General features: G+C 39.9%; 2 protein-coding genes across 8 annotated transcripts in view; both read left to right on the forward strand.

Annotated features, from left to right (window-relative positions):
- Positions 1–2: 2 nt before the first annotated feature.
- On the forward strand, positions 3–5,332 carry NDUFB1 (NADH:ubiquinone oxidoreductase subunit B1). 3 transcript variants are annotated; one of them, XM_074365115.1, is made up of 3 exons: positions 3–199; positions 4,152–4,296; positions 5,223–5,332. In XM_074365115.1, exons 2-3 carry the CDS (start codon positions 4,157–4,159, stop codon positions 5,257–5,259), a joined length of 177 nt encoding a protein of 58 aa, XP_074221216.1. In that variant the 5' UTR covers positions 3–199; positions 4,152–4,156; the 3' UTR covers positions 5,260–5,332. The 3 variants fall into 3 exon arrangements, with proteins under 3 accessions (XP_074221216.1, XP_074221214.1, XP_074221215.1); XM_074365113.1 differs by lacking the exon at positions 3–199 and adding an exon at positions 206–339; XM_074365114.1 differs by lacking the exon at positions 3–199 and adding an exon at positions 299–432.
- A 4,574-nt stretch (positions 5,333–9,906) lies between these two features.
- ATXN3 (ataxin 3) overlaps positions 9,907–18,954 on the forward strand; it is a 32,780-nt gene continuing 23,732 nt past the window's right edge. For all 5 annotated transcript variants that reach the window (XR_012507418.1, XR_012507417.1, XR_012507416.1 and 2 more), the window contains exons 1-5: positions 9,907–9,993; positions 15,331–15,495; positions 15,730–15,774; positions 17,105–17,190; positions 17,619–17,685. Coding sequence is in view for 2 of the 5 variants with exons in the window: in XM_074365117.1 (XP_074221218.1) it covers positions 9,970–9,993; positions 15,331–15,495; positions 15,730–15,774; positions 17,105–17,190; positions 17,619–17,685 (387 nt within the window). In the remaining 3 variants the exon portion in view is untranslated. The remainder of the gene's footprint in view (positions 9,994–15,330; positions 15,496–15,729; positions 15,775–17,104; positions 17,191–17,618; positions 17,686–18,954) is intronic.

The raw sequence follows: 18,954 nt of genomic DNA on the forward strand, positions 1-18,954 counted from the left end.
TGAAACTGGAGGCGACCCGCTAAGGCGGGGAGACCCAGGGTGATACCATATTCGGGGGTTGGGGGGACAAAGCTGGAGGAAGGCGGTGTCGCTTACACCAAGTCTCGTCACCTGGGGCCGAAGTTTTATTTTTAAAGAATTTATAATGTGTTGAAGCTAAAATAAACAGGAAAGAGTCAAGCAGTGAAAGGACGAAGAGGTAGGATTTCCCGGAGCCACCCCTCTCTTCGAGCGGGCGCAGCGAATGGTGGGTCCCCAGGCCGCAGCTTCCGCTGGCGCCGCTGGCTGGGCTCGCCGCTGCCCTTGGTTGTGGGGTCGTTGTTAGCTCCGAGGCCGCAGGTGGGTCCGGGGTTCGCGGCGGCCGAGGCGGCGAGAGCTGCGTTTGTGCAGGCGGGGAGGGTGCACCTCTGGGAAGGCCCTCGGCAGCGACGGGTACATGGGGGAGGGGTGGGGTGGGGTGGGGGTGGGGGTCCAAGTGGGGGGTCTGGGCCTCCCCGGCGCTGGAGCGGCGCGGCTTCCCCAAGCTTCCGAGCGAAGGAGACGGGGAAGGAGAGGGAGTCGGGGTTGCTTACCGCTGGACTCACGTTTCCCGCCTGGCTCCTTTGGCGGAGGGTACTCTGAGGCTGTCATAACTGGAAAACACCTTTAGATGTTGCGGGACCGGCCGGAAGCCGGCTGGAATCACGGCTCCTAGGCTGCAGTGGGGAAAGGGCTCTGTCTTCCTCCTTACTCAGGACTGGAAGCTAACTTTGCTCTCTTCTAATTTTCAAACCCTCTTGAGCCGACCATTTCAGAAAACATGCACTTTGAAAACGTAATTTAAAAAAGATAATATTCATTTGTGCTTGATTTCCAGGGTGTTTATGTCATTAAGACAGGGTTCCAGACCTCAAGGAGTTCAGTTTCTCCATGCATCTAGTACTGTTTTTTATAGGTTAAGTCGACACTTTTTGATCAATACATATAAATTGCTGTAGGGACTAATTAGAGAGTGGAATTTTTTTTTTTGATGTCGAATCATCTATATTTTTCCAACGTGATTTCGGAGGGACGTAAGAAAAATACAGACTATATAGTCTTTTTAGAAGCTAAGCGAAAAAATTGGGTTGAGGAAAAGGTAATACAGGCATACCTCATTTTATTGTGCTTTGTAGATAATGCGTTGTTTGTAAATTGAAGATGTGTGGCAACCTTTGGTTGTCAGATGATGGCTAGCGTCTTTTAACAATAAGGTGTTTTTTTTTTTCATTAAGGTGGATACATTGTGTTTTTAGACATAATGCTATTGCACACAACTTTTAAATGCACTAGGAAACCAAAAAATTCTTGTGTCTCACTTTACCTCCTTATTTATTTGGTAGTCTGGAACCAAACCCATAATATCTCCTAGTAATGCCCTTATTAGGAAAAATGAGATAAAGCTAAGACTAAGGTTAATATAAGTGTTGACCTTTATACTTACTGTAAGAGACTGTAAAGCACAAATAAAGAGCTTGGACCAAGGAGCCAGATTGCCTGGGTATTAATCCCAGTTCTGCCATTTACAGCGTTTGTGACCTTAGGAAAGTTGATTGTCCCTAAATTTACTTATTTGAAAAAAAAAATACTCTTATTGCATCGGGGACATTGTATTAGTTAATACAGGATAGAAGTGTGAGGATTACATGAATTGGTGATTATGAAAATTATTAAGAACCATGCCAGACAGAGTGTTGTAAGAATCAGCTCTTTCTAAAGGTAGGGACAAAATTTTGGATCATTTTGTTATCAAAGGGTACATGATCAGTTACTCTATTGCCCAAGTCTATAAGATAAAAACCAGTTTGGCTTTTTCAGGCTTTCTGAAGTAAAGGCAAAATCTTTCTTGAGAGGCTTCACATAAAGAGGACACTAATAATATGTACAGTGCCATTGAGGGCACTTGTGTAGATGTCACTCTTTATCCAAGCCTAGACTTCCATTCTCTAAGAAATTCTAGCTCACTCATGTCCATAAATCTGTGTCGTCCCTGGTCGTCTTGCAGTGACATATACAGGACAAATGGCCATTAAACAGTAGATTGTACAATTGTGATATGAAATGCCTCTGGGACTAAGATTTGCTGTTTATCTCTCAGGGATGGAATCAGGCTTCCATCGTGGTGGTTGAATCCAACTGTGGATTCTGAACATACAGAATCCTTTTATTTATCAGTCCTGCTGTCTTTACCTGTAGAGTCTCTGTGAAAGCCTCTATGCAACAAGACCCTCAGGGGCTTGGCTCGTCTCTTCTGTTCAGAGTAAAGCCAGACAAAATTGGCTTCCGACCCTGTTAGAGGAGTGCCAACAGTAATGGTGGATAGCCCACAGGTGGCCATGGGCTTATTTAAAAAGTATTGGGCTGAGAGTCAGCAAGTTCCTTTTGTTGGTTAAATACAATTATCTAACAGTTAGTTATAGTGAGTGTTAGACTTGACACCTCTTAAGAAATTTGAGGGACCTAATAAGGACAGGTGGGAGAATAGATGACCCCTGGACTTCTCCAGGGACCTATATTGTCTAGTATTTTGTAGTTTAGTGCTTTCAAGGTTACATTATTTGATTAAGGCATGCATTATTATTCCCATACTTGACTGGTTCAGGTTTATAAAGGGGCTAACTTGGTGGGCACTTGGTCAGAATCACAGAAAGTACCTAAGTGTTTATCAAATAGTGCTTAAGGATCTAAGTGCAAATAATGTTACTAAGGGAAGGCACAATGCCAAGAGAATCACCATCTTCTAGGAGTAAGTTAAGATTGGTTACATTTACATTTAAATGTCCAAGAACTAGTTGTGGCAAATCAGTTGGGGAGTTATTTCAAACATCTCATTTACTTACATCATAATTTTGTAGATCAGTGATAATTCAGACTGGAATCTGCTGTGTGTAATATTACACTCTGTGAAAGACAGTATGTAATAATTGTGTGACTTTTAACTTCATGTCCACTTCCTAACCCAGTGCCTTTATCTAGTGAGTAAAGTTTGAGAGATAAAGAATTAGAATGTGTGTGAGAGCGAATGTCTTAGGAGAAGCAGGAATCCAGTCTGCATAACCCCAGAAGCACTTTTGTTAGCAGTAATGCATTCTCTTTCTAGATGTTGTCAGGTCTTCTCAGCCATTATATATGATTTATTCATTATAGATTCACGTGCATACAGATTTATTTTGATTTCATCTTTAGGTACAATTTTTTACAGAAAATTGACGATTCAACTGTGTTTTTATTGAATTAGTGCAAATTCATTTTCCATATGATGACTTAACAGTTCTTCTTTGAAGTCCCCCTCTTCTTCCTTTTGGAAACTCTTAGAACTTAAGAAGTCTTAAGTACCATAAATATCAATTTGAGGGGGATTCTCTACAAGAGGCATTTCAGTATAATTGAAGGAGCTAGAGCTTTGGAGTGAACCTGAGTTTGAATTCCAGGTCTACACGTAATGCCTATTTGGGTTAAATTGTTTTCTTATCTGTAAAATAAGAATAATAATATTTTATGTTTTATGTCAGACTATATGATGACTCTGGTACTAGTAATCACTATAACAGTAAGTTCCCTTCTCTCCGTATCTTTTATAGAGTCATTTAATTGATATTCCGATCTACTGTGACATTATTCAGTATGAATTTTTAAATTTCTCTTCTTTTCATTCACTTTAAAAATTAGTTTTGTGAAAATAATTTTCAATCATTTAGCTTTATCTAAAGAATTCTGCTTCTGAAAAAAATTGTATTATTATGTTTGTTTTGGCATTGTGAGAGGTTCTAAAATTATTTTATACATGTAAAAGTCCTAAATCAATATTAAGAGGGTGCATATACTCAGCTTTTGCAAGTAGAATTTTTTAATACTCTCTCCATTTCTGTGTTATATAGGATCACTGGTGGAGCTACAAATAGAAAGTAATAAATTGACTTTAGTGCTGTGTAATTTTTATACTAATCATTGTCACCTATATAATCTTCATCAAGTAGATTTTAAGTAGAATACTACATTCTAATGCCAAACAAATTTAAAGAGGCTTATTATACTTTTAACATCTGTCCCCTATATTCAAAGCTATCTTCCTGTTTCAGATGCTATTTAAAAGATATTTCAAAGGCAGTTATATTTCTGATTTTTTTTAATAGCATTCATGATGAGCTTACTTCAGGTTGTGCGTGACCACTGGGTACATATACTTGTCCCTATGGGATTTGTCTTTGGATGGTATCTAGACAAAAAGAATGATGAAAAGCTAACTGCCTTCCGGAATGAGAGTCTCTTATTCAAAAGGTTAGTTTTTATTTTTTTTTTAAACCAACAGTTAATCAGCTTTTGGAAATATTCTTAGTATCATTTGTGCCAAAAATAAACAGAAGGGGTAGTTTTTCCCCCTGAGCATTTAGATTTAAGTGATACTTTGTCATCTTGTTTGCTGTCTAATCCTTGGATAAAGCTGTGTGATTACTTTTGGAATGTAAACAAGTCTTCAGTTTATGAACAGGCTATTTCAGATCTTTGAAAAGTTGTTTTCTTTCTTTCTTTCTTTTTTTTTTTTAATTCAGGGTACACTTTAATGTAGAAAGTTTTAAACCACCTCACTAAAGCCTTCTCTATATACGGCTTTAACTATATTATCATATACTGTCTTAGGCCATGATGAGGCTGAAATCAGAGGCACTAATTGTGGCTGGGTGCTGTATTCTCAGCAACTGTGCTTAAAGGCTTTAGACATGGTGGTTGAGTGGTCCAATAGCAATGGCAGCTGTCTGGTCCCGTTGTGTCTCTGGAGATGGCTCATCTGGCATCAGAATTAGAGTGCAAGACAGCGTGTCTACCTCTGGCTTTGCAGCTAGGGAGGAGGAAGTTCAAGGACCCCAGAACTGAGCAGCAGCCACAGTCGTGTAGAGGAGGTTCACATTCAGAGTTCAAGAAAGATAAAATGAGCTGGAAAGAGTCTAGAAAACATTAAATGAACTCTCATATAAAGACAGAGTAAGAAATTACAGGTTTTTAATCTGGAAGAATAAAATTGAAGAGGTGGTAAAAGTTTAAAATCATGAGAAAATAGAATGAATATGTTGAATCTAATAAACACTTTTAAATGGGTCAATTTAATACATAAAATATTGAATTCACATTCTTCTGACTTTTCCTTTTTATCCTCTCATAAAAGTTTTATTTACACTTTTGCCTTTCCTCCCTTTCTTTCCACATAGGGAATTGAGGCCCCGTGAAGAAGTCACCTGGAAGTAAAGGCTATGGCTGAATTACAGGATGTTCACATTTTTTAAATTATGGGAGAAATAAAAACACATTCATTATTTAATTTGAAGAATTTGAAGTGTGATTCTTTTTGTGCTGCAGTAATCTTTCACATTTCAACTAACAGTCACACTTAGTAATTTAAAAATAATTACTGAATCATAGCCCAATTTTTCAGAAAGTTTTTTTCAAACCATGTGCTTCAAAGGCACTTTGAAAGAATGATGCTAGGATTTTATTTGGTAATCGTCAATAGCTAAAAATTTTAGTGACCTTAGGTTTAGCTAAGATCTCTTAAATACTGCATATAAAGCATGAACAAGCTTTAAAAACCAAGAAACTGTACTTTATCAAAATTAAAAACTTTTGCTCTTCAGAAAACACTTAAGAAAATGAAAATGCAGGCCACAGACTAGAAATATTTGTGAGATATACACAAAGAACTTATATCTAGAATATATAAAGAACTGATAGCTTAGTAATAAGAAGACAACCCAATTTTCAAAAAATAAAAGACACTTCACCCAAAAAAAAGATTTGAGAATGGCACATAAGCACATAAAAGATGCTCAAATCAAATGCAAATTAAAACCACTACAGACATATGAGAATGGTTAAAATTAAGAAGACTGATTTTACCAAGTGTTGGCAAGGGCATAGAGCAATGGGAACTAACACTGCTGACAGGAATGGAAAATGTAGCTGCCAGAATTTGTACTGCTTTGGAAATCAGTTGAGCAGTTTCCAGTTAAATATATATCTACCATATGACTCAGCTGTTCCATTCTGAGGTATTTACTGAAAACAAAGCACATAGCCACGCAATGACTTACGTGAATGTTCACAGCAGCTCTATTTGTTAATAGCCAAAAATTAGAGATAACCCAAATGTCTGTCAACCAATGAATTGATAAATTGTGTCAAATCCATATAATAGAATACTACTCAGCAATAAAAAGAATATATCAGATGAATTTCAGATTAATAATCCTGAATGAAAGAAGCCGGACAAAAAGCATACACTGTGATTCAGTTTATATAAAATGTTAAAAACTGCAAACTAATCTATAGTAACGAAGCAGATCAGTGGCTGCCCTGGAGTGGGGTGTAGCATGGAAGGGAAGGAAACTTGTGTATAGTATGTTCATTTTCTTGATCGTGGTGATAGTTTCCTGGGTATATACTTAATGTAATCTGTTATATTCAGCTATCTCATTGGAAAACAAATTTTGTTTTAGGTGAGACTGAATTTAAGAGAAGCAAAATTACAATGAAATGATACTCCTTTATCACTGATCCTTTTCAGAACTCAGGACGCTTAAGCTGACACATAAATTTTAAAATGTCAAACGTCTGATATTCTGTTGAAATATTTGGTTTTGGGAGGGAAAGCAGGAGGGGGTAATGTTATGGAAGCCCTGGGAAGGAAATGTTTAAAGGAGCAGTCAATGTCTGTTGCTGCCCTTGGCTATTCCTTCTCTACCCTCAGGGCTTGGCCAGATCCTCTTTTCATTCCCTTCCTCTTCCGCAAATAATTATTTTCACTCCTGTGGTTTCAGTTCCCTTTTTTATGCCAACAACTCCCCATTCTACAGCCAAACCATTTATACATATGTATAGATATACACACATTACTCAGCATAAGTACTTGAATGTCTCTTAGATGAACATCTATAAAACGTAGACTCTTTATCTTCTCTTCCCCAAATGTTCTCCTCTAGTTGTTTCCTATCTCAGTGAATATCTCTCCTGCCACAGTAGCTGCCCAGGGAAGAAACCCAAAAGTCGTCCCTAACACTTCTGTCTCTCTCACTCCCCACTCTCTCACCATGAAAGTGAGACTGTCTCTCTCCTGATTCTAGTCCCAGTGCCTGATACATAGTAACATTCCATTTGTTAAGTGAAGGAAAAACTGGTGAGGTTTGCATTTTCCAAAGATCACTGACAGCTCTATGAGCTGAACGTACTGAAACTGTAATCAGATGACCAATTCAGAGATCCTCAGATTGGGCTACAGAAGAGACCAAGAGGGCATGAACTAAGCAGTAGCAATGCAGACAAAGGGGAGAGAGAGGACTTAAACACACAGCATTTGAGAACTGATTGGAACAAGGGGTGAGGTGGAAGAATGGGGGCAAAAGAATCAAGAATAATTCCCAGATACTAGTGTTCTTACTTCATTCAAAAGACATCAGCTACAAGACAGACAAAGTCAAATAAGACATGGACCCAGGCATCAAGACATTTAAAGGGTATTGGCGAAGACGTATGGTTAAAGCAGCTTTTATGATACTGTGCAAAAGCTACCATGTATGACAAAGGCACATACAGGAGCTCAGAAGAAGCACAGGGACTCCTAAATTAGTTGAAGAGCAGGGAACACTTCCTGGAAAGTATGGTCATTGAGTTTTGATGAACAGTAGAGTTATCTTACGAAGTTAAAGTTTAGGATGTCCCAAATATCAAATGGAGTTATCAGAATAGGAACCACAACAAATCTAATACCTAAATCACACATGGCTTCAGTGGCAAAGCCAAAACCAAAACTTGCATTCTGGCTCCCAGGCATTTATCTTTTCTTTCATGATGCTCACTATTAATCACATGCTCAATAGGTCAGGAAGGCCTAATGAAACAATTAGTATTAATTCAACATCACTAAATATTGCTGGGCACCATTCTACATGCCAAGGATTTAACAGTGAACAAAATTATAAGGTCATTTTGGGTCGTTTACATCCCAGTAAGCAATTAATCACTGTAGAGAGTTGAATCATGACCCTCAAAAATTCAAATCCATCCAGAAGACTAAAAAAGACCTTGTCTGGAAATAGTCTTCGCCAATATATTTAGTTCAGGATCTCTACATGAAATCACCCTGGATTCGGGTGGGATGTAAACCCAATGGCTGGTGTTTACAAGAGGAGAGAACACAGAGAGACACAGAAGGAAGGCCAGGTAAAGACAGAGGCAGAAGTTGGAGTTGGGCTGCCACAAGCCAAGGAACACCAGGAGCCACCAGAAGCTGAAAGAAGCAAGAAAGGATTCTCCACTAGAGCCTCTGGAGAGAGCACAGCCCTGCTAATACCTTGAGTTCAGACATCTGGCCCCAAAACAATAAAAGAATACATTTCTGTTGGTTCAAATCACCAAGTTTGTGGTAAGTTGTGGCTGCTATAGCAGCCCTAGGGCATGGATACAATCACATATTTTTTTCAGAAAAATACATTAATCAGCTCAAAAATCAACACTCAACTTGTAAACAGTGAAAAGTCCCTCTCTCACCCTTTTCTCCCATTTGCCTAGTTCCCTTCCCACTCAAACATGAAACCTCTGCGTTTCCTGTATATTCTTTCATGTAATGCACATACATGAAAAAATACACGTTTCTCTACACAGACATATGCTTTCTTTAAAAAGAAAAATCAGAAAATACGCAGAAAAACAGTATTTTTTCACTTTATGAGACTATATTCTGTTTCCCTACTTAGGCCACAATTTCTTAAGACCACGGACTGTCTCAGTACAGACTATGGATGGGACATGCAGAGACATTCAATAACTGGTAAGGGAATCCTCCCTTGAGCACCTGGTCCTTATGGGCAGTCTCATTTCCTTAACTCTCTCTGCCCCTTCTGTTCCTCTGGACCTGCACTCACGGAGCTCACCAATAGTCTCCATGGCAACACAATTTAGTGAGCCCACTCTCTCATCATGTTCTGTTGAGTCTCCCTACTTGCTAATTATCGCTCAAAATGATCTTATCTCTCCATCTCAAAGTCACCACCCTAGTCCAAACACCATCATCTCTCCCAAGAGTCCTTTGATTGCAATGACTCTCTTCTACAGCCATAGCGATCATTCTAAAATGCAAATCTCATCATGTCTCTTTTAAAAACTCCACATAGCTCTCCACTGCCTTTAAAAAGCACACCTTTCTCAACCTGGTTTCAAGGTGCAAGATCTGCTCCTATCCTCCCCCTCCGACTTCCCACGACCACTACTGGACTTTTTACCTCCCTCACTTCAGGGCCAGACCACTTAACACTAGTAACAAGGTGTCTGGACTTACTGGTTGTGCTGTTCTTAATCTCTCCATGCCTTAGTTTCCTCACGTGTAAGATAGTGATAATACCCCCTATATCAAAGGTTGCTGTATTAAATTCGTTAATATATGCAAAGCACTTACAAGAGTGCCCACCCGACGGTAAACCCTATATAAATACTAACTCTCATTTTTACACAAGCGCTTAGAGTTTCTGCGAGGGAGGAGGAGAGAGATATTAAATAACTGTATGCAAATATGATAGAAAGTACAAGGTAAAACGGAAAACAAGAACATAGAACCTGGATGGTCCTTATCCAGACCCCTAGAAGCCTAGGAATCCACAGCAATGGATGGGAAGAGGAGATGATCCTCCATACGTCAGGCGGCGCTGCAGCATCCCCCAAGCCTGCTGGATAACCATAGATAGGAGGACGCGCTACAAAGATCACGTGACCCCAAGTTTACCGCCCCAGCGTTCACGCGCTCTTCTCTCCACGTGACTCGCATTCTCGGGGGTGATTGGTCTGCGCGAGGCTCGTGGGCAGGGGCGGCCCGAGGAGGGGCGGGGCAGGGTGGGCGGAGGGGTGGGGTCGGGGGGCGGAGCTGGTGGGGGGTGGTTCGGCGCGGGGGCCGTTGGCTCCAGACAAATAAACATGGAGTCCATCTTCCACGAGAAAGTGAGTGTCCGCGTTCGGTGGGGAGCTGTCTGCGGCTCGGCGGCGGGCGTGGGGCGCGGTATTGCTGCCTCCGGGGGAGCTGGGTGGGGCCCGGGACGCTCTCATCCCGATTTCGCCGAGCGGGAGGAGCTTCATCCGGAGGGGAGCTCCACTGATGCCCCCGTCGCGCCCTCCGCCTCTACGGCCGGTGCCCGAGGAGCCCGGGGCCCGGGATGTCTGGGGAGCCGGGAGGGAATAAGGGCAGGGCCAGGGGCGCCTCGGGGCACGAGAGAGGGGGTGGCTTCTGCACTTCCCCTCCACTTTCCGTGGGATTTCTTCTCCAGTCCCTCTCCCCCATTCTCTAGGTTCTAGCTGGTCACCTCTTGGACACCTCCCTCTCCTCTTCCCAACTCCACCCACTCTCCCAGCCCTGCCCCTTGGAAGAATTAACTTTTCCTTCTCTGGGCTCCTCAATTCTATATTGGAATCTCTCATACACTTAGATCTCTGGGGTTATGTTCATGTCCTTCTGCACTGGGTCCGTGAGCTCTCGAGGGCAGGGACCTTGGCTTGTTCCATGGAGGGCCTGACACTCAGGGAAGTGAAGCAGGAAACCCCATGCGCCCGTGAATGGGGAAGTCGTCACAAGAGTTTTTGTTACGAGATGTTTGGGCTTCATTTCTTTTGGTAGTCGCATCTTTCTGGATTAAGAAGTCAGCTTTCTTACTAGGTATTAAGGGTGGCTTGAAAAAATTTATTGCTGTCCGCCTAGCCTGTTTTGCTTTGATTCTTGCGTGACCATTCACTTGAAGGTAATGTTAGTGGCATGTGGAGAAACTCGTCTTTTCTCGCATCCAATTATCAAACCATTTGGGTGTGAGTAAAGCCTTTCTCAGAACAACTTTGGCACGTATCTTATTTCATAATAGTTTCATGTTTGGAAAGGGTTGCTGGTGAGGCTGTTATTTATTAGGAAACGTGGGGTTTTGTTTTGTTAAATACTTGTAAATGATCATTTATCCATTTAAAAATTCTCACACGCAATCAAAGACAAAAGAAGTGCAGTATAAATCAAAACAAATTGTTACGTAATGCTTTTCTTTATAGAAAACATTTTAGAAAGTTTTGGCACTAGAATAGACCAATTTTTAGGTGTGGGCAAGGAAGGACTCAGTGGTATATGGTTATGACTAATCTTTTGACTGACATGATGTATGAATCTTGGACAAGAGAAATTTAGTTGCTTGGCTAGGGAGATTGGATGAAGAGAACCCTGCATGGACATATTTTTATTACTAATTCTCAAAAGCTTTGGTGTAGGACCAGATGTTTCAACACTGAAGACTTAAAATTTTCACACATCACTTCTTGAGAATTATACAGTGTGTATGTATTTTTAACAATTTTGATTGTTAGCTGGTTTGGATAGATTTCCGTGAAGGTAACTATTAAACCATGGGATCAAAAGAAGCTGGGAGCTAGACTAATGAGAGTCTACTTGCCTGAAAGAAGTCACTCTGAATTATCAGCATAAATGTAGACTTAAAGATGCTTCAGGGACACATTTACCCTTACCATCAACTAATGGGTACTTAGCAAATGAAGGCTCTTATTATAAAGTTCTTCAGGCGTATTTCAAGAGTACGAAAAGCACCTATAACCATAGCCAAAGGGCTAGAGTTTGCCAATCCCTAACTTAAACCCTAATACCAGCTGGTTACCAACTGTTGGAGTTTGTTTTGTTGTTGTTGTTTCCTGGTGCCTGCTTTCTGTTATTTCTGTTTCTATTGCTGACTGTTCTTGGTGAGGTAACTGTGCCATCTGAATTGGTACTTTTATGTGATATAAACTGAGGGTGATAACCAAACTTATTGGGATTATATTTAAAATTAATGAAAATACTGGGAAGATGCTGACAATATGACATACTGTGTGTGTGTGTGTGTGTGTGTGTGTGTGTGTGTGTGTGTGTTTGAGAGATTTCTGGTCCTTTGCCATCTTTAGGATATTTGAGGTTTAGGAATCACCAAGTTCCAAATAAGTGGCTTGAGGAAGTGATAGTACAGACTTGAAACCTCTACCTGGGTTTGAATTCCAGCTCTGCCGTTAACTATCTTGGGCAAGTTACTTATAATCTCTGTGCTCCAGTTTCTTCCCCTGTCTTTGAGGATAATAAAGTGTCCATCTCAGAGTCATGAGTGCTTAGAATGCTACCTGGCACATGGTGCTGGAGAAGAGCTGGCCGTTGTTGTTATTCAGATGCTTGTGTTTGCCAAACCTCGTAATAAGGGGTTTGGCCTTATTATTACTCAGATGAGATGAAAAAGTGCTGCTGGGTTGATTGTGTGGCCCCAGTTAGGCCACTTCTGAGTGTACCTTTTGGGTTTATGCCTGGTTTCTGTTGTAGGCAGTAGTGTCTCTGGGAATTTGAACTAGTTTCTGGTTAGTCCGGAAGACTTTGGCGACAGTGAGGGAATGATTTGGTTGCAGTTACCCTTTGTGGTCTTGTGAGGTATCTCAGTAAAACTGAAGATGCAGTTTGTTCATCCTCTGATCCAGCACAATAAAGTCTGGGCTTGAAAACATAGAATTTGATTACCATTGAACTTTGACTGTAGCAAAATGAATTACTATCTTGGGTTAAAGCTTGAGGAGAAAGAGGAGATGGTTGGGGTAGTTTGGTTGGCGGGGAGGGGGCAGGCCTGGAAAAGTGTAATCTTTGGTGGGGCCATTTTACAATTTTTTTGGTCCTTGTAGAATTGGATTCATCTTGTGACTTTAAAAAGTGATTTGACTTTAAGTTTGGACTGAACAATTTGTTCTTTCCTTCTATTAAGTCATACTAGAATTACAAAACTACTTGATGTATCCTAAAGCAATACAGTTTTACGTAGACAAGGTTTGGTTTCAAGTGCTTTTTTTTTTGGTATTTTAATGCTACTTTTTTATAGAAAGAATTTTTACATCAAATATTTGGATTCACTATTTCTCTATGTAATATTATCTATGGTGACCATAGTGTGAGAGCCCCAAGCTGAGGCATGTAGCTTGACAGCAGATAGAAGATTTACATTAGGACTGTTCTCAGAAAATCTAATCTGGTTACGCTATTAGCTAGCTCATCATGAGAAATAGCTGTATGTTAGTAGAAACTTTGTTGTTGTTAAAATTTTTTATTAAGGATAGCAAATGTAGGGGCACACAGATCATAAGAGTACAGATCAATGAATTCTCACAAAGTGAACACAAGTGTGTAAATAATACTTAGATCAAGTCACAGAACATTTACCTGCGTTCTATAAGCCCTCTATGTCCTCTTACATCATACTGACTCTCCCTCCACCCTGCGAGGGTAACCGCTATCCTGAATTCTAACAGCATCGATTAATTAGTTGCCTGTTTTTGAGGTTTTGTAAAAAGAATCATACAACATGTGCTCTTCTGAGTCTGTCTCTTATTTAACGTTAATAACGTTCACCCGTATTGCTGCAGGTAGCTGTAGTTAACTCCTTGTCCTTGTTATGTAGTATTCTTTTGTGAATGTAACACAATTTACCCATTCTACTGTGATGGATATTTGGGTAGTTTCCAGTTTGGGGGCAATACAAATAGTGTTTCTGTGGACATTCTTACACATGTCTTTGGATGAACGTATGTTCGCATTTCTGTCATTTACGTTATGCACCTAGGGGTGGAATTGCAAAGCCATGGGGTAGGTATCTGTTAAGCTTTAGTAGATATTCCAAATAGTTTTCCAAAGTGGTTATACTAATTTACATTTCCACCAGTAGTATGTAATAGTTTTGATGTCTGTAATCCTCTCCAGCATGTTAGCCATTAGCCATTCTGGAGAGTGTGTAGTAGTAACATATTGTTTCTGTGATGGTTAATGACGCTGAGCACTTTTTTGTGCCTTTTATCCATCTGGCTATCCCCTTTTCAACAGAATATAAGTAGAGCATCTGTGTATTCCCTCCAGTTTGCATTGTATTATTCAGGAGAAGTTGCTTTCTAGCAATAGGAATACAGTAGAAGGAGAAAGGTGGAGAGAAGTCCTCTCTCACCATCGTGGCTGTGACTTGAGGGATAGATAGTGTCTTCGTTAGCTTCGAGCTACTCACTCCATATTCCATACCAAAACAGGGAGGTAAACTTGTCTCAGCCCCCGTCTCACACGCGGACTGTCTCAGGGCTGCCTTCCTGTTCCATTATACACATATGTCCTATATCTTTTGCGGTGGCTGAACTTTGTTCCTAGAAAATTAATTCATCAGGAAAAATACATGTCTTGCAAGGTGTTACTCAGATCTGTGTGTGACATAACTTGGGGCAAATTGCAGGATATCAGACAGGCTTGGTTAAGGAGCAGACTTTACTGGGGAAATGGAGAATTTAGAGGGCTGGGGTAGCAGAAGATGCTCTGCTGTCTGCCATCATCCCACAGAGAGACAAACCTGGGGCTGGGTTCACAGGGAGGGATCGCATCCACCCACCTGTCTCCCTTCCTGCAGGGAGAACGAAAGCAGCCTTGTTGAGGGGAGGCAGCTAATAAGCAGGCTGCTTAGTTCCAGGCAGCCTGGATTTAGATTTTGGTGCCAGTTGTGTGAGAAAGCCAGCAGCCGAGACCCAAAGACCCTGAGCTGAGGGGAAGTCGTATTCTCCCCACCCCCATAACAAGAAGCCAACAGCCCCCTGGAGAGCTGAGCTTGGATGCAGCCCCCTTGCTGGCTTGTCCAGAAATGAGCTCCAGGGGTGGGTTTTGGACAGTTTTGCTCATTGCACCATGCTGTGTACATTTTCTGTGGAGTTCCTTGAAGAGCACCTTGGCTCTGTAGCTACATGTCTTCATAAACATCAAACAGAATTTTTCTTACTTAGTTCTTGAGATTCTTCACCTGTTTATGGATTTGAAATTCTATGAACAAGCATTTAGATAGAGTAGAGATTATCTTGTTAAAAGAACAAATGTTCTAGGGGTTAAATTTCCTTTCAGCATAGAATCTCCAAAAATGTATTTATTTTAGGCACTGAAAGTGAGGGAGCCTAAATGTTTATTATAGAGTAGTTTTTAGTAAAATATGAGATTTGGTGTATTTGATAGATGATATGTTTGTTTGATATAAATCATTCTCAAGTTTTTGATCATATGGCTGAATAATTGTAGTTTCAATAATGGTAGAATTATAAATGGTAATAAATGAAAATGTGTATATCTGTGTTAATCATGCTTGTCTGAAGCTTAAAATGTTAGATTGACTGTGTTAAGAAGTTAATGATTAAATTCCTCTTTAGGGAAAGATACTGTACAAATCTGTTTAACAAATCACAAAATTGAATTTTTTCTTTTGGAAATATTAGCAAGAAGGCTCACTTTGTGCTCAGCATTGCTTGAATAACCTATTGCAAGGAGAATACTTTAGCCCTGTGGAATTATCTTCAATTGCACATCAGCTCGATGAAGAAGAGAGGATGAGAATGGCAGAAGGAGGAGTTACTAGCGAAGACTATCGCACATTTTTACAGGTACTGATTTCAAACTCACTAAATGATGTTTTTTTTCTTTTATCTTAAGTGTGGGTACTGTGTAGAAAAGGATGAACCATTCTTATGTAGATCTGACTTGTTAATTATAACTCGGCTCTTGACTTTGTAGATGGGAATGCACAAGATGTGATTTTAAATATGCACACTAATGACATTTTATCCTTCTCTCTCCATCTTCTACCCCCGTCCCAACTACCTATCCAAATTCAACAGCAGCCTTCTGGAAATATGGATGACAGTGGTTTTTTCTCTATTCAAGTAAGTAATCACAGGCATGTACTAAGTGTTGTTTACGTCCCAGGCATTGTTTAAGCTCAGGGCGGGCTTGATGTGAATATCTTTACAGCCTTTCTTAGTCACTGTAATGACCTTCAGAAGTTCCTCCAATTGATTGTGTCTAAGAATAAGATTGTGCTCCAGAGTACTAGATTTTTATATAGATAAACATGAAAATTAGGATGGTAGAATCTTTAGGGCTTTTTCGAAGTCTGAAACAACATGATGACTTATTGGACTTATGATTATTAGCATCCAAATGCAAATTAAATAATCTCCTTTAAAAAAGCTCTACATTTAAATCAGCCTCCCAGGTTTGGATTCCTTTATTACGGCCGATGGCTTTGCCTTTTTCCTTTTTTTAAGCTTATCGCTCTCCTTGAATTCAATGGGTGAATATTTATGTACTTGTGAAATTGATCTTTGGTCTTACTTGTGGGTCTTTTGTTCTATTTCTGACACCTCTGAGGTGTATCCGGAGTTTATTAGAACTTCTCTTGAGGGACCTATTCCTGCAAATATCTGTTTGCATTCTGCTGAGCTCCTCGGTCACCAGCATTTCCAGCCAGTGCCTCGTTGTGGGCTGTGCAGGTAACGGCTGCCGGATGGCCCAGCGCTCGCTGTTTCCTGTTTGTTTAGCGCTGCCCTTGGCGTCCGTTCTCATTTGTCCACCAGGCCAAGTGCACTTTTTGTCTGTGCTCGCACCTGGTTCACTTGCTGCTTTGTTGGCTACCTTAGAGGGTAGATAGTGAATTTTCAGAAATTTCCCATTTTTTTCTCAGTTTGAAATAATCTGGTTTACCTTTTGGGTTTTCTTCGTACAAATTATGAACCCATGATAATAGAAGTTTAACGTTTATGAAAGCTTCAGTTTAAATTCCCAGAAGGAACTCATTTTAATAGACATGAAATTATCCCTGTTACTGATATACCAGGTAGTGGGTCAAATAGAACTTTCCTGAAGCAGGACCTGTAGCAGCTAAACCATCACATGTGTACAATACAGTGGCCTGATTTTCAGGCTAGCACTTACTGGATAGAATATATATCTGGATTTTTGAGGCAGTTTTATCTAGGAATTGTATGAGTTCCATTCCAGAAACTTAGTGTAAAAGCACTCTTTTAATGCTTTATTTGTGTGTTATTTATGAGTTTAGTGATATATCTGCATACGCGTGCGCACACACACACACTTTTTTAAAACCACAGACTTCTGGGGAAATTTGTATATGAGGTACAATTGTTCACACAACCAACATGGTTACACTACTTACATTTGGAATTTTTTAAAGTTGCAATTTTTTTTTAACAGGTTATAAGCAATGCCTTGAAAGTTTGGGGTTTAGAACTAATCCTGTTTAACAGTCCAGAGTATCAGAGGCTGAGGATCGATCCTATGTAAGATTGTGTTTTGTTTTTCCTACGTTTCTTTTCCTATATCTGATTTTTAAAGTTATGCTTTCTTAAGAAGCAAACTAAATCTTGCATGCTTTTGTTTTGATGTTCCCTGCTTCATTCCCTCAGGTCTTGCTAATGCACCTTTTGGGCCTGCCCGTGAGCATCTGCCGCTGAGGCTTCCTGACACCGCGGTGTCTGGCGGCCCAGAGCTGACCCTCAGGCGGGGTGTAGTGCCGTTGTTCTGGCATCACTGACCTACACTGAGATCCACACTGTTTTTTTTTTTTTTTTTTTTAAATCAGTGGTACTTGAAACTGTAAACATAATCCTAAATTACCACGTTTTGTATGATATTTGCCAGTAGACAAACTAAATGAATATGAAATATTTCAACTTAATATTGTATGTTTATTTTTTCCTTTTTCTAGAAATGAAAGATCATTTATATGCAATTATAAAGAACACTGGTTTACGGTTAGAAAATTAGGAAAACAGGTAATGGTTCTGCTCCTTCTCTGCCTTTTTTCTCATTCTGCACCCCTTTTGCAACTAAAGTGTAAGGGACTGGTGCCTTAAAGATGAAGAAACTCACCAATAATGTGTGTATGTGGCATGGTGTCAACCTAGATAGATAGGACATAAGTAAAATTCTCTATTTAAGGCAGTACATCCATGGTTACTTTTGAGTTTTTATGTGACAAAGATGTTCTGTCAGTTAACTACTATTTTCATAGATTTGTATTAAGCACAGCAGTGTCACAAAGCCTGAAATAGTGTCCCAGCTTGAATAAAAGTTTTCAACCATGTTTGCTTTAACATAGCAAAGTTATTCATTCCAAAATGCCATGTAATATATCTACATAAATCATTTCTATTAAAAAAAAAAAAAGAACATGGTGGGTGGAGGGTGTAGCTCAGGGGTAGAGAACGTGCTTAGCATGCACAAAGTCCTGGGTTCAGTCCCCCGTACTTCCATTAAAAAATAAACAAAATCCTAATTATCTCCCCCCACCAAAAAAAAAAGAGGAATGTGTCTTGAACAAGCCTTAAAATCAAAAAAAGTATCTAAAATGTTATCTTTTAAAAGTGATCTTTGTATACACGCTACCATTTTTGAAACAGTTAAAGTCCTTTTTCTTAGAATTTTGACTCTGTGAAAGAGTATTATTGAAAACAGGCTAATGCAATAAAAAGGAATGGCTAATTGATATATACAGTGACGTGGATGAATTTCAGAGTAATTATGCCAAATGAAAGAAGCTAGACACAAAATAATATATACTGCATCATTCTATTTATATGAAAGTATAGAAAACGCAAACTAAGCTTTAGTGCCAGAAGGCACATTGACCAGTGGTGTTGGCCCAGGGATGAGGAGGGCAAGGAGCAGTGAAAGAGGAGGATGGCAAGGGGCATGGGAAACTTGGCAGTGATGAATATGTGTACTCTCATGGTTGTGGTGATGGTTTCATGGGTATTTATTTATGTTAAACCTTTTCAAATTGTATGCTTTCAATATGTGCAGCTTACTGCATTTCAATTATACCTTAATAAAGCTGTTTTTAAAAATAAAATAATACAAAACAAAAAAAAAGAAAAGAAAATCCAGAAAGAGTGCATTGAATTAAATCAATAAAAGGTAGTTCAAAACAAAAACCCTGCCATTGTCTTTTAAGTCTGCTGCCTAGAAGCAGCTTCATCTTAAGTGGTTATTTCTTAAGATCCCTCCTGAGGAGCAAAGAGCAAGACAGGCAGTGTGGTGCG

This window comes from Camelus bactrianus, chromosome 6, assembly GCF_048773025.1.
Source record: "Camelus bactrianus isolate YW-2024 breed Bactrian camel chromosome 6, ASM4877302v1, whole genome shotgun sequence".
Lineage (NCBI taxonomy): Eukaryota > Metazoa > Chordata > Mammalia > Artiodactyla > Camelidae > Camelus > Camelus bactrianus.

Bases quoted from the DNA above. Each gene is read 5' to 3' on its own strand.
- NDUFB1 (XM_074365115.1), top strand. From the start codon at position 4,157: ATGATGAGCTTACTTCAGGTTGTGCGTGACCACTGGGTACATATACTT. The intron at 4,297-5,222 runs GTTAGTTTTTAT...CTTTCCACATAG, and splicing joins GAGAGTCTCTTATTCAAAAG to GGAATTGAGGCCCCGTGAAG.